The 14,615-nt window shown below is 43.4% G+C and overlaps 1 protein-coding gene across 1 annotated transcript in view; it reads right to left on the bottom strand.

The window, feature by feature from the left end:
• The window catches only part of LOC144509355 (mannosyl-oligosaccharide 1,2-alpha-mannosidase IA-like), a 126,045-nt gene extending 115,868 nt beyond the window's left edge, over positions 1-10,177 (bottom strand). The window contains exon 1 of the mRNA XM_078238062.1: positions 9,414-10,177. Coding sequence (XP_078094188.1) covers positions 9,414-9,914 — 501 coding nt within the window. The 5' untranslated portion in view covers positions 9,915-10,177. The remainder of the gene's footprint in view (positions 1-9,413) is intronic.
• Positions 10,178-14,615: the final 4,438 nt, after the last annotated feature.

The raw sequence follows: 14,615 nt of genomic DNA, 5'->3' as shown, positions 1-14,615 counted from the left end.
AGTCCACAGCAGGAGTATTGTGTGCCATTCTGGTCACCACATTATAGGAAGGATGTGGTCACACTGGAAGGGATGCAGAGGAAATTCACCAGGATGTTGCCTGGGATGGAACATTTAAGTTATAAGGAGAGATTGAGTAGGCTTGGCTTGTTTTCCCTGGAGCAAAGAAGACTGAGGGGTGACCTGATTGAGGTGTTCAAGATTATGAGGGCGTGGACAAGGTTGATAGAGAGCAGTTGTTCCCCTGAGTTGAAGGGTCAGTTACGAGGTGACACAAGTTAAAAGTGAGGGGTGCGAGGTTTAGGGGGGATTTGAAGAAAACCTCTTTTTACCCAGAGGGTGGTGACGATCTGGACTGCACTGCCTGGGAGGGTGGTGGAGGCGGGATGCCTCACATCTTTTAAAAAGTACCTGGATGAGTAGTTGGCATGCCATAACATTCAAGGCTATGGGCCAAGCGCTGGCAAGTAGGATTCGGTGGGCAGGTCAAGACCTTTCATGCGTCGGTGTAGACAACACCTCCTCCATGATCATCCACAACACTGGTGTCCCACAAAGCTGTGTTCTCAGCCCCCTACTATATTCCTTATACATCTATGACTGGCCAAATTCCCCTCCAACTTGATTTTTAAGTTTGCTGACCACACCACCATAGTGGGCTGGATCTTTCAGAAATGGTCGAGAGTTTCAGGTTTTAGGTGTCCGGACAGTGAACAACCTGACTTGGTCCCTCCACGCCAACACTATAGTTAAGAAAGCCCAACAACGCCTCTACTTTTTCAGAAGGCTAAGGAAATTTAGCATGTCAGCTACGTCTCTCACCAACTTTTACAGATGCACCATAGAAAGCATTCTTTCTGATTGTATCACAGCTTGGTATGGCTCCTGCTCTGCCCAAGACCACAAGAAACTACAAAAGATCGTGAATGTAGCCCAATCCACCAGACAAACCAGCCCCCCCATCCATTGACTTTGTCTACACTTCCTGCTGCCTCGGCAAAGCAGCCAGCATAATTAAGGACCCTACGCACTCTGGACATTCTCTCTTCCACCTTCTTCCGTTGGGAAAAAAATATAAAAGTCTGACGTCACGTACCAATCAACTCAAGAACAGCTTCTTCCCTGCTGCCAGACTTTTGAATGGACCTACCTTGCATTAAGTTGATCTTTCTCCACACCCTAGCTATGACTGTAACACTACATTCTGCACTCTCGTTTCCTTCTCTATTAATGGTATACTTTGTCTGTATAGCGTGAAAGAAACAATATTACGTGACAATGATAAATCAAATCAAAGGGCCAAAGGCCTCTTCTGCACTGTATTCTGTGAAACTGTCGAACGTTTTAATTTCAAGTCACACTTTATATGGAAAAATGAATTTAAATATTTAATATTCAGAAAACTGTTCTTCATTAACTGCTAAATTATTGGTTATGTTTTCACTGCTAGTTTAATCATTTTTGATCAAATGCAATTAGATGGCAGCCCAGTGACTAAATAAAGGGTGTACACAGTGAAATGCTTCCATTGTAAATGCGTACTGTTTTTCTCTGCAAAAAATGGGTCAAATTTAGAATAGGGCCATCTGTACTTGCATTGATAAACATACAGTGATCACCATGAAATAATGACTAACGAATCATGAAAGAGAAAATCTGAAATCATCACAATGAAGCATTGACCAGAGATGGGAAGGCACTAAACGAGCACACATTTTGAAAAGATCCAACTACAACTTCATTTCCCAATGAATTAAAGTAGATTCGGTATGAAAGAGGACAAGAGTCCTCCTTTGCTGCAACAAAACTGGTTGCAAAAATGACAAAACTGCATTGCTTCCATCATTTGAACCTAAAATCACTACCATGTCAATACTCAAATAACTTTAAAGTCTGTATGGCTTCACCAATTTTTGAAGACTGGTGTCATAATGAATTTGTACAAAATGTCAGAAAACATCTCAGACAAAACCAAATGAGGTCATCTTGCAGTTTGACAGATGTTCTTTCTGCACATCCATCCCCAGAACACCTGGTAACATTATGTGTGAATATCAAGTGCAATCTGCTGAAAAACAAAACTTTGTTAGATGGTAAGGACAATGTGGCAGTTTGACTGAGTAAACTCGAAGTGAAAGAGGGAATTTACATATGCACCCTTTGCTGGCAGGAAGTGATAAATCAACAATCAAAAACTCTTGGAAACATGCACTGTGTAACACTCAAACTAGAAACTAACAGCAATGAGGAGGATCTGAAGGTTTCATTGAAGAACAAATACATGAAAGCGAGAAACTAATTATCAACTACAATTGAATTCAATGGCCGTGATCTAAACAACTCCAGGTCCATATTTGGGAGCCAAATTAGACATGACTGAAAATCAACTACCAAGAAGCTACCAATGAAAAGATGACAGTTGAAATAATGCATCAGGTCCAAACCTCTAGTCGACCAGCAAGCTGAAACAGATGATGACAAGATGATGTATCTTAAAGTGTTCCTGTCTACAAGGAAATCATTCACTGAACAAAATTCAAATACACTGAAGTTCAACATAGGAAAATATCGCAACATAACAGTCACATTGTGAATACAGATGCAGAACCTGGAGAAATAATCAGTGAAATAATTCACAGTTCAACATTTCCGATCAAAATCTTCCTTTGCTTGTATGCCAGCTGTGGGTCTTGATCCTTCCCATTTACACCTCCTCGAAACATACCTTTATTTCTTAACTTGTTCCATTACTTTCTCCATTTGCCTTTCACTAGTACCCCTTTTGCTGTTTTAATTCCTCCAGACTCCTATTCTAATACCCTTTCTTTCCCCTTTCTCCCACACACACACATTTCTCTCTCTAGTGGAAAAAAATTACATCTTTTAGCATTCTCAGTTCTAACAAAGGGTTACCAGCCTAAAACTTTGGGTTGAATTGTAAGAGGTGCTGATTTCTCACCCCAAACCACTCCTTGGCTAAAAACTCAATTGGCTGTTTATAGGCTTTAGGCAGAATTTCTGCCTTCTGAATCAAAGAGTCCTGCTTCAAAGAGCAGTCAGCCAGAGGCTAGGAACTTTCCAGTCCTTTAGGACAGAGGCATTCAGCATTGAATCAGGATTTGGTTAAGTGCTTGGGGTCTCTTTGGGTGCCAAGTGGAAATTAATTACCCACTTTAGAGCCTCAATTGGCCCACTGACAGCTGGGCCACCAGGTGCCATTGCAGTGGAAACAGAAGCAACAGTGGATATGCAGTAGATGATCTGCCCCCTGTATTTTACATCATGTCCCCCTTGCCTTCAAACTTGCTGGAGGGCGGCACGGTAGCACAGTGGTTAGCACTGCTGCTTCACAGCTCCAGGGTCCCGGGTTCGATTCCTGGCTCGGGTCACTGTCTGTGTGGAGTTTGCACATTCTCCTCGTGTCTGCGTGGGTTTCCTCCGGGTGCTCCGGTTTCCTCCCACAGTCCAAAGATGTGCGGGTTAGGTTAATTGGCCAGGTTAAAAATTGCCCCTTAGAGTCTTGGGATGCGTGGATTAGCGGGTAAATATGTGGGGGTAGGGCCTGGGTGGGATTGTGGTCGGTGCAGACTCGATGGGCCGAATGGCCTCCTTCTGCACTGTAGGGTTTCTATGACAAGCGTAAAATCCAGCTCAGAGATATTACCAGACCGGGTAATCCCAACATTTTCTGGTTTTAGTTCAAACTTTTGCATTACTGAAATGCATTGTTTTTCCTTATATTGATGACAGATCCCAAATAAGGTTGAATTGATAAACTGCACAAGAAAAGCAGTCGATTAATTTAACACACACCTCCCGCCCCCCCCCATCTTGAGGGCGGTTAAGAATAACCACATTGCTGTGAGGGCCTGGACTCAAATGTCGTCCAGACCAAGTAAGGACAGTAGATTTCCTTCCCTAAAAAAGGGCATTAGTGAACCAGGTGGGATTTTACAACAAACAACAATGGTTTCATGGTCAGACATTAATTCCAGATTTTTATGCTAATCCTGGCTCAGGTCATATTTCATCAGTTATACTATACATAAAATTCCATTGTAACTCCCTTATAAGAACAAACTTACCCAAGTAATTAGCAAACTTCAAATAGACTTAAAATAACTGTACTGTTGATAACAAATAAGAGTCAACATACTTCATGGAACACACACCGTGGAAAATTATGTGAAAATAAGACTCTTGAGAGGAGCCTGTGGAGTTTGTTCCACCATTCAACAGATCTGACCTGGTCTGGCCTATATGTGACTCCAGATCCACAACCATATAGTTTGATTCTTAACTGCCCTCGGATATAATGCAGTGGCTTGTTAGGCCATTTCAAGCTACCATAACAAAAACAAACAATTCAGTTATGGCAAAGGCAAATCCAATCAACCAAGCAAAGATAACTTCACTAACATCTGGGAACTGATACTAAAGTTGGGAGCATTGTTCCACATTGTCAAGTAACAGCATGACAATCACATGCTCAAAATCATATCTACCAGCCAACATCTCAGGGATGGCCCAGAGGAGAGGGCATAGTTGAGTAGATGCGGCCCTGGGAGCCCATTACTCATGAAGTCTTATGGTTTCAAATTAAACTGCCTTCTGATTATCACTACTGCCATCCCTCAGCTGGTGCATCAGTACTCTCCATGTTGAATACCACTTGGAGGACAATAAGGATAGCAAGGACAAAGATTATACTCAGGGTGGGGGAAGTCAATGTCTACCACCTAGAATGACTCTGGTTCAATAATGTCCTTTAGAGAAAGAAATCTACCACTCTTACTTAAGCACGTGACTCCAGACTAACCAACATATTTGACTTTAAATGCCCTCTGAAATGGCCTAGCAAGCCAGTCGGTTCAAGAGCAATTAGGGATAGGCAATAGCGAAGCACATATCCCCTGAATGAGTTTTTTTTTAAATTAAACCAGCTGGCAAAGACCTAAAGAACACAGCTGTTAGTCTGGACTTGCAAAAGATGGCAAAGGAATCAACAGGTGAATAACGTGTGTTCATCCTCACCAATCTACCTGCCAAGATGTCCCTGATACCATCTCACTGTCCTTTTGGAGATCAAGTACTGCTTTCATACTAACGGCCTATGCACCACCACTCTACCAAATGGGATAGATTCAGGAAGAGAGCTAGCAGCTCAAAAGAAGCCAACCATAAGACACTAATGAGCCAGAGTGCTTTCCTGCCACAAAATGCAATCTATAGCTTTGAAATTCCTCACTCTTCGATCGAGAAATCAGGTGATCAACCCTTGTTCAATAAGCCGTGTACAGTGCCAAATGTACTTGAAAAATAAGGTACTAACCTAATAAAGCTGCAACTATGGATGATATGCAATGGAATGAGCTAAACAATCTCAGAACTAATAGATCAAAACAAAGATTGATATTCAGTCATGAATGGTGTTAGGGTGCAAGATTAGAAACCCTAAGGTATATTATGAAGTCAGATTAGACCCCAACAATTTTCTATTTTGGCATTGTGAGGATATGATATTTCCCTCCAGGTGAGAGAAAGCGAGTCTTGCTTCTTTCAGAACCAGGCAGGATCCCACTTGTTTTAAACTGAAAGAGAAACTGTTTTTCCCTGCAAGTTTACCTCCTCCCATTAGCACACGACTTGGTCCATGTCAATCAATTTAATCAAAATTTTGCTCTGAAACTCCAGGGAAACCTAAGTAAACACAAATGCATTAGCTCAGCTTTAAACAAACACCCCAGGTATTTATCCTGTTTTAAAGTTAATGTTTTATTTATTAGTCACAAGTGGGCTTACATTCGCACTGCAATTAAGTTACTGTGAAAATTCCCTAGTTGCCACATTCCGGTACCTGTTCGGGTACACTAAGGGAGAATTTAGCATGGCCAATCCACCTAACTAACACGTCTTTGGAGTGTGGGAGGAAATTGCAGCAACTGGAGGAAACCCACACAGACACAGGGAGAACATGTAGACTCTGCACAGACAGTGACCCAAGACGGGAATCGAACCCGGGTCCCTGGCGCTGCGAGACAGCAGCACTAACCACTGTGCCACCTGTTCTCCCAGCTACCAATTTTTAAAATTTTGTAGACAGATTGGCACCCTACAAAACAGAGCCAAATTTCAAACATACCCCTTACAAGAAACATGATATAAATATATCTCTTAAAAGGCACAGCATCATCACAATGGTCGTGGATAATTAAATAAGTAACAGGAAGAAAAGGCTCCATGAACATCCTATCCTTAATGCTTGCAGAGTCCAGCATCACAGTTCAAAAGACAAAGCTGAAGCATTGCAACCATCTCAACCACAACTAATTATTTTGGATGATGCTTCTTGAAATCTCTCAAAATCCCCAACATCAGATGTCAGTCTTCAGCCAATTCAATCATCCCACACAACATCAAGAAATGGCTGACTGCACAAGACACAGCAATGGTCAAAAGCCCTGACAAGTCCCCAGTGGTAACGCTGAAAATTGTGCTCCAAAACTAACTGTACCTCAGGTCAACCTGTTCCAGTACACCAAAACACTGGTGTCTCTCAGAAAGTGTAGAAACTTGCCCAGATGTTCTGATCATGTTCTGACTCAAGTCAGCCAATTATCACCCCAGTTAGTCTCTGAATCAGCAAAGTGCCATCACGTGCTACTTACTCACCAGTAATCTGCTTGCCAATGCTCAATTAGACTTCTGCAGTATCGCTTAGCTCTAGCCTTGGTTTAAACATGGACGAAAGAGCTAAATTCCAGATAAGGTGCGAGAGTGATTACTCCGACATCAAGATAGCTTTGAACCAAGAATGGCACCAAAGAGCACTAATAAAACTCAAATCAATGGAAATTAGGGAGGAAAGTCTCCACTGGCTGGAGTCATAACTACCACAAAGGATGATGGCTATAGTCGGGAATCTGCAAGAGCAGGGAACTCTCCGGCTGCTGGAAAAATAGCTAGAACATGTGTAAATGCTGGAAGTCAAACATTTCAGTACCTGGACATCGCTGCAATTCTTCAGGACACCATTCTAGACACAACTAGCACCTGTTGTTTTATCAATGATCTTCCCCACGAGGTCAGAAGTAAGGCTGTTCATTAATGATTGTGGTACATAGCCCATTGCCACAAAAGTGCTGGGCATCATCCATGTACAACAAGAGTCTAACCATGACATTCAGTGACATCACTCATGTCAACTCTCCTGCTTTCAATACCCTGGGGGCCAGATCAGAGGCTGGGTATCCAATGGCAAAGAGACCACAGTATGACTCCTCATCACAAACAAGGTGCAATCGAGATGGTGATGTATATTCTCCATTTGCCTAGATGGGTGCAGCTGGAACACTGAATACCTTGCAGGACAGCCCATCCACCACCAGGACACAATGGCTGCTGTATTCTGTGCTTCTTTAACAGTATCTCTCAAATCTGCAACTTCCACCACTTAGAAGGACAAGGGCAGAACATGGATAGGAAATGGCTTCAGGATGACATCAACAGAACAAATGCTGAAGGCATTCTATGCAAAAACATGTGGTGATGACAGACTTCAGGAGAACTAACATGGAATGACAAGACTATAAAATAGCATGATTTTGAAAAGTGAGCACAGAGACCTTGATGAGCAGGCACACACATCCTTGAAAGGTGGCACAGCAGACTGTTAAGGTGTTTCAAAAAGGGTTTCTTGGGTTTATAAATAGAAAAACTGGATGCAAGAACAAAGAGGTTTAGATAAATCTTTATATGTCACTGATTTGGCCTCTGATGGAATCTTGTGGACAATTTCCTGAAGTATGATATTTCAAGGTGTACAGAAGACATCTACCAGGGATGAAGAATTTCAGTTATGGAGAATTTAGCATAGGCAATGCACCTAACCAGCACGTCTTTTGCACTCTGGGAGGAAACCCACACAGAGACGGGGAGAATGTGCAAACTCTGCACCGTGACCCGAGCTGCGAATCGAACCCGGTTCCCTGGCGTTGTACAGCAGCAGTGCTAACCACTGTGCTGCCCTGGGAGAACCTCAAAGGCTTTATGGTTATCCTTAGACTTCTAATTCCAGATTTCACCAAGTGCCATTGGTGGGATTTGAACCCAGGTCCCCAGAGCATTGCACTGGGTTCTCTGGATTATTAGTCCAGCGACAATACCATTACGCCACTACCTCCCCACCATTGAAAAAGTTTAACTATTCTCTTTGGAGCAGAGAAGGTAAAGAAGTGGCCTAATAGAATAGGAAAAATCTATTCCCTTGGGTGAGTGAGTCAGTAACAAGTAGTCATATTTTAATAATCAGTAAAAGATCAAGAAGGGAGTTGCTATTTTCACAGTTGCTGGAATCTGGTACACAATCTGAAAAGGCGAATCCTAATTTCGTAAGTAACTTTAAAAAAAAAGAGTTGGATGGGTCGTTGAGGATGAGCAATTTACAGGAGCAGAAAAAAACTGGGGGCATGGGAATAAGCATGACTGCTCTTCCAAATAGCCAGGGATGATATGTCAAACTTGTGCCTTCTGTGTTGTGTTTCTTGATTCTATGAAGTACATGAGTAAAAAGTTGAGGACTAACGTTCAGGACGCAGTGGCAAGATAGAGTCAAGAGAGCTGGATTATTGCAACTTTTGGTCCACAATGTCTGATGGCACTAGCACAAACGACCTCAGCTAAACTAACAAAGAACTTTGCACTATGTACTTTCAAAACAAGTGAAATTAATATCTGTATAAATGAGTAAGGGAGATAAATAACTCCCATCACTCAAAGGTCTTCAAAGTACCCTTGACCTAATTTAGCCAACGCAGTTGCCTAGGGTGTTGCCTACACCATGCACAAGTTGCTCTTGGAATCATAGGTGCATGCAGCATTGAATCTGGAGTGGGAAGTCCATTTTCAGGTGGTGTTGTGGTTGACAACTGGACATGGGGGCGGGGCCATTCCTTAAAACTACATATTGGATTTGAATAAAAATTACAAAAAATAGAAATGTCGGCACACCACTTTGGATACTTTTAATATTCTTTAGTTTGTTTCTGTGCTTTTCGTCTCTCAATTATTAATGGAAACATAAATGACTTCCCTAGTTTTGGTTTATATCCAATTATCAATTAGACTATCAAAACTGTAAATCAGATACGATTTCCCAGTACAACTGTCTGACAATCTATAAAAGGGACTTTCACACTACGGCATCCAGAGCTCCAAATTAATGGCAATGCAACTGACCGAACACAATATAACGTGAGCCGATTCCATTGTGTTCCCACAACCACTCTAATACCAATGTATATTTATAGTTGCCAGGATTTCAATGGGTTTTTATCTTGGATTGGTAACTTTGGTTAGCCATTCTGCCCTCTTCACTAGTTCCTATTCACAGACGGGATTAGATTAATCCTCACCTCTTTGACTTTCTCTCGGCGGCTCCTCACGTCCTGATCTGCCGACTCTGTCCCCGCTTCCAGCACTGGTGGGTAGCGGCTGTTGCTGGCTTCCAGCACCTCTGCCTCGTCCTCTGAACCCCGAAGTCTCTGCTCTCTTTCGGTCACCTCCTGGCGGATCTGCTCCGACACCGACTCTTTCCCGGATCGGTCCTTCTCCCTTCGCCGAATGGGACCGCCGTGTGCCTCTGTCTGCCTGTGCCGGAAGGCGGCGGCGGGTCCCGGTCCTGCTCCGGGTGCCAGCCCCAGTCCACTGCCTGCACCGTCCGTGCGCTGCGGCTCGGAGGGCAGCAAGAAGAAGCGGCGGAGGCGCACGGAATCCGGGAGGAAGAAGATGGCCCCGAAGCACACGGTGACCAAGGCACTGAGCAGGATCAGGAGGACGAACCGCTTGGAGAGGCGAACACCCCCGAAGCGAGTGCCCAGCCCCAGCCCGGACCCTGAACACAGCCTTCGGATCATCAGCACAACGACTTGAGAGTGAGGGGTGGGTCACAAACCCCAAACGGGATCTTTCTCAAAGCCACCCCACCTCAGCCACAGCAAACAAAAAACAAATTCTTACTCCAAAATCCAGAAGCTGCCCCCGGTCCGACCCAGGGCTCGAGGTGTCTCACGCTGCGCAGCCTCACTCTCCCCTCCCGCGCTCCGGTGCCTCGCGACTGACCGTTAGCCTCGCTCCGCTCGCGCGCCGTGTTTTTCTCCCGTCACAATCCCTCAAACACGACGCCGGAAATCCCGCCTCCGCCGCCAGCATCACTCAACCTCGCTGTCAATGGAGATAAGAGAGGGGCGGGAAGAGGCAGTCAACACACACGACGGAAATCTAGTCAGGTAACCCTGCCCCCCTCCAAAAAAACACTATCTGAAAGATCGCTGCAGTGTCGACGTTTCATAACTAGAGGGCTGGAACATAGGAATTAGCAGCAGAAGTAGGCAAATTCAGCCCTTCGAGCCTGCTCCGCCATTCAACCAGATCGTGGAATATAAAACATGGGGCGAGGCTAATGTAGCTGTATACAAAGTCCTGAGAGAGGCAGGAGGAAAGGCGAGGAGATGAAAGAAAATGATGGGGGAGGAGACAATATAGTAAACTATAAACTATCCTCCCTTCGACATTCTCAACCTGTCCAAAACCTGCACCCCAATCTCTCTCCACTTTGTGGTCCAGCAGAATGAGCTGCTCTTAACTAGTTCTATTCTTATCTATCTAATCATAACCAGAGTATAATCTGCAATGGCTTCTCTTCCTGTTCCCGCGTGGCTACTCTGATATTCCCTCAGGACATTGATGCCACTCAATTCCCCCCATTTCTCCTCACGTTCTGCCTCTTGGCGACATCACTTGAAAACACAGCATTAATTGGTACATGCACGCTGAGGGCATCCAAACTATCTCAGCACTACCTCTTATCTACTATCACTAAACTATCAGACTGCTTGCTCAGCATGCAATGCTTGGTGGGCTGAAATTTCCTTCAACTAACTATTGGAAAGAAGAAAGCTATTATCATTGATCCCTTTTACAAATTCTGTTCCCTCGCTCCCAGTTTAATCTCTCTCCCTGGCAACTGCAGCTGAAATCACTGATTTAATTTGATTTATTATTGTCACACATATTCGCAAACAGTGATGAGTATTGTTTCTTACGCACTATACAGTCAAAGAATACCATTCATAGAGAAGGAAAGGAGAGGGTGCAGAATGTAGTATTACAGATATAGCTAGGGTGTAGAGGAAGATCAACTTAATATAAGGTAGGTCAATTCAATGTTATCTATCTTGACTTCCAAAAGGCCTTTGACAAGGTGCCTCACGGGAGACTGCTGAGTAAAATAAGGGCTCATGGTATTCGAGGCAAGGTACTAACATGGATTGACGATTGGCTGTCAGACAGAAGGCAGAGAGTTGGGATAAAAGGTTCTTTCTCAGAATGGCAACCGGTGACAAGTGGTGTCCCGCAGGGTTCAGTGTTGGGGCCACAGCTGTTCTCTTTATATATTAACGATCTGGACGACGGGACTGGGGGCATTCTGGCCAAGTTTGCCGATGATACAAAGATAGGTGGAGGGGCAGGTAGTATTGAGGAGGTGGGGAGGCTGCAGAAAGATTTAGACAGTTTAGGAGAGTGGTCCAAGAAGTGGCTGATGAAATTCAACGTGGGCAAGTGCGAGGTCGTGCACTTTGGAAAAAAGAATAGAGGCATGGACTATTTTCTAAACGGTGACAAAATTCATAATGCTAAAGTGCAAAGGGACTTGGGAGTCCTAGTCCAGGATTCTCTAAAGGTAAACTTGCAGGTTGAGTCCGTAATTAAGAAAGCAAATGTAATGTTGTCATTTATCTCAAGAGGCTTGGAATACAAAAGCAGGGATGTACTTCTGAGGCTTTATAAAGCACTGGTTAGGCCCCATTTGGAATACTGTGAGCAATTTTGGGCCCCACACCTCAGGAAGGACATACTGGCACTGGAGCGGGTCCAGCGGAGATTCACACGGATGATCCCAGGAATGGTAGGCCTGACATACGATGAACGTCTGAGGATCGTGGGATTATATTCATTGGAGTTTAGGAGGTTGAGGGGAGATCTGATAGAGACTTACAAGATAATGAACGGCTTAGATAGGATGGACGTAGGGAAGTTGTTTCCATTAGCAGGGGAGACTAGGACGCGGGGGCACAGCCTTAGAATAAAAGGGAGTCACTTTAGAACAGAGATGAGGAGAAATTTCTTCAGCCAGAGAGTGGTAGGTCTGTGGAATTCATTGCCACAGAGGGCTGTGGAGGCCGAGACGTTGAGCGTCTTCAAGACAGAAATTGATAAATTCTTGATTTCTCGAGGAATTAAGGGCTATGGGGAGAGAGCGGGTAAATGGAGTTGAAATCAACCATGATTGAATGGTGGAGTGGACTCGATGGGCCGAATGGCCTTACTTCCGCTCCTATGTCTTATGGTCTTATGGTCTTAAAAGTCTGAGGGCAGCAGGGAAGAAGCTGTTCTTGAGTTGGTTAGTACGTGACCTCAGACTTTTGTATCTTTTTCCTGACGGAAGAAGGTGGAAGAGAGTATGTCCGGGTTGTGGGGAGTTCTTGATTATGCTGGCTGCTTTCCTGAAGCAGCGAGAAGTGTAGACAGAGTCAATGGCTGGGAGGTTAGTTTGCGTGATGGACTGGGCTTCGTTCATGACCCTTTGTAGTTTTTTGCGGTCTTGACCAAAGCAGAAGCCATACCAAGCTGTGATACAATCAGAAAAATGCTTCCCATGATGCATCTGTAAAAGTTGGTGAGAGTTGTAGCGGACATGCCAAATTTCCTTAGCCTTCTGAGAAAGTAGAGGCGTTGGTGGGCTTTCTTAACTATAGCATCGAGAAACTGTTCACAACCCTGGAGTCATATTTGACCCAAGATGAGCTGCCAACTACATATCTACATCATCACCAAGATTACCTATTTCCAACTTTATAACACCACCTGACTCTGCCCCTGCCTCGGCTCATCTCTTGCTGAAACCCTCAAACATGCTGTTATGGCCTCTAGACTTAACTATTCCAATACACTCCTGGCCAGACCTTCTACTCCTCTGTAGACTTGAGATTCACCAAAACTATGTCCTTATGTCAAGTCCTGTTTACCCATCCCCTGAGCTCTCTAACCTTTATTGGCTCCCAATTAATCAACACCACAGTTTTAAAAGTCATATACTTGTTTCCAAATTCCTCCAAAGCCTTGCCAATCCCTAGCTCTATAATCTCCTTGAGCCTCACAACCCTTCAAGATATCCCCTATTTTAATTAATCCATTAACGGCAACCATACCTTCAGCTGCTTAAGCCCTCAGCTCTGGAATTTACTCTCTAAACCTCTCTGCATCTCTTTTCATCTTTCAAACGCCCCTTTACTTCCATCCAGATATTCCATGATTTTATCTTTGATAAACGTTTATATATAACTTACTGGTATGTAATGTCCTGGGTATCTTTTGTTACTTTTTTTAAAAACGGGAATAACTTTCTGCAGTCCTCAGCTATGTTTTCAATACTCAACAACTGCTGGAAATTTATGGCAGATTCCCTGCAATTTCCTCTCTTACCCCCTTAGGATCCTCATGTATATTATGAAGGCGATATGGTAGGAAGAAAAAAGGATAAAGAAGAAGGAATTTGGACAGGAAGGAAAGTTGAATAGAGAACAGAAGATGAGAGAAGGGAATATGGGTGCATGGAAGAGGAGGTTGTTGCTCTCTACTTGGATGAGTGGAGTAACAACATTGAAGAAGCTCAATTGAGAGATTGGTGCATGGATCAGCAAGTAATTAGAAAAGCTAATAGGATGTTATTGTTTAATGTGAGTGGAACTGAATAAAAAATAGGGAGGTTATAATTCAGTTATACATGACACTGGTAAGACCAACCACATCTAGAGTGCTGTGCACAGTAGTGGTCTTCCTATTTAAGGAAGGATGTAAATACATTAGAAGCTGTTCAGAGAAGGTTTACTAGACTAATACATGGAATGGGTAGGTTGTCTTATGAGGAAAGGTTGATGAGGCTAGGCTTCTATTCACTGGAGTTTAGAAGAGTGAGAGTCAACTTGATTGAAACCTTTAAGATCCTGAGGGGTTTTGACAGGGTGGATGTGGAGTGGATGTTTCGTCTTGTGGGAGAATTTAGAACAATCAGATCAACCATGATCTTATTGAATGGCGGTGCAGGTTCGAAAGGCAGAGTCACCTACTCCAGCTCCTAATTTGTATGTTGTTCCCAAGCCAAAAATATCTGTTCCTCTGACTCTGGTCTGTTAAGCAATTCCCTATGTGTCAATGTCAAAAAGTAATCGCAAGTATAATTTGACAATCAGCGATCCAGCTAATGATGAATTATGGTAAGATTAATGAATTGTCTTTAAAACTGCAATTATTTCTTTTATTAATTATGTATTCTACAAACTTAATGACCATGTTGATGATTATTCCTATTTATTATTTCTAAACTCAATGTTTAAATTTAAGTAGTGTTAATTGTAGTTTAGAGTCAGTTATTAATACCTGTCATGTCTGACTTTATGTTTGACAATTTGGCCAAAAATAGTTAATTCATTCACTCATTATCTTGAGGGTTAGTAAGGTGAACTGAAGCTTAATCTAAATTGAGTGACATCAGAGAA

This window comes from Mustelus asterias, chromosome 21 (genome assembly GCF_964213995.1).
Source record: "Mustelus asterias chromosome 21, sMusAst1.hap1.1, whole genome shotgun sequence".
Classification (NCBI taxonomy): Eukaryota; Metazoa; Chordata; class Chondrichthyes; order Carcharhiniformes; family Triakidae; genus Mustelus; species Mustelus asterias.
The sequence above is the reverse complement of the archived record's forward strand: the minus strand, read 5'-3'. Positions and strand labels throughout refer to the sequence as shown.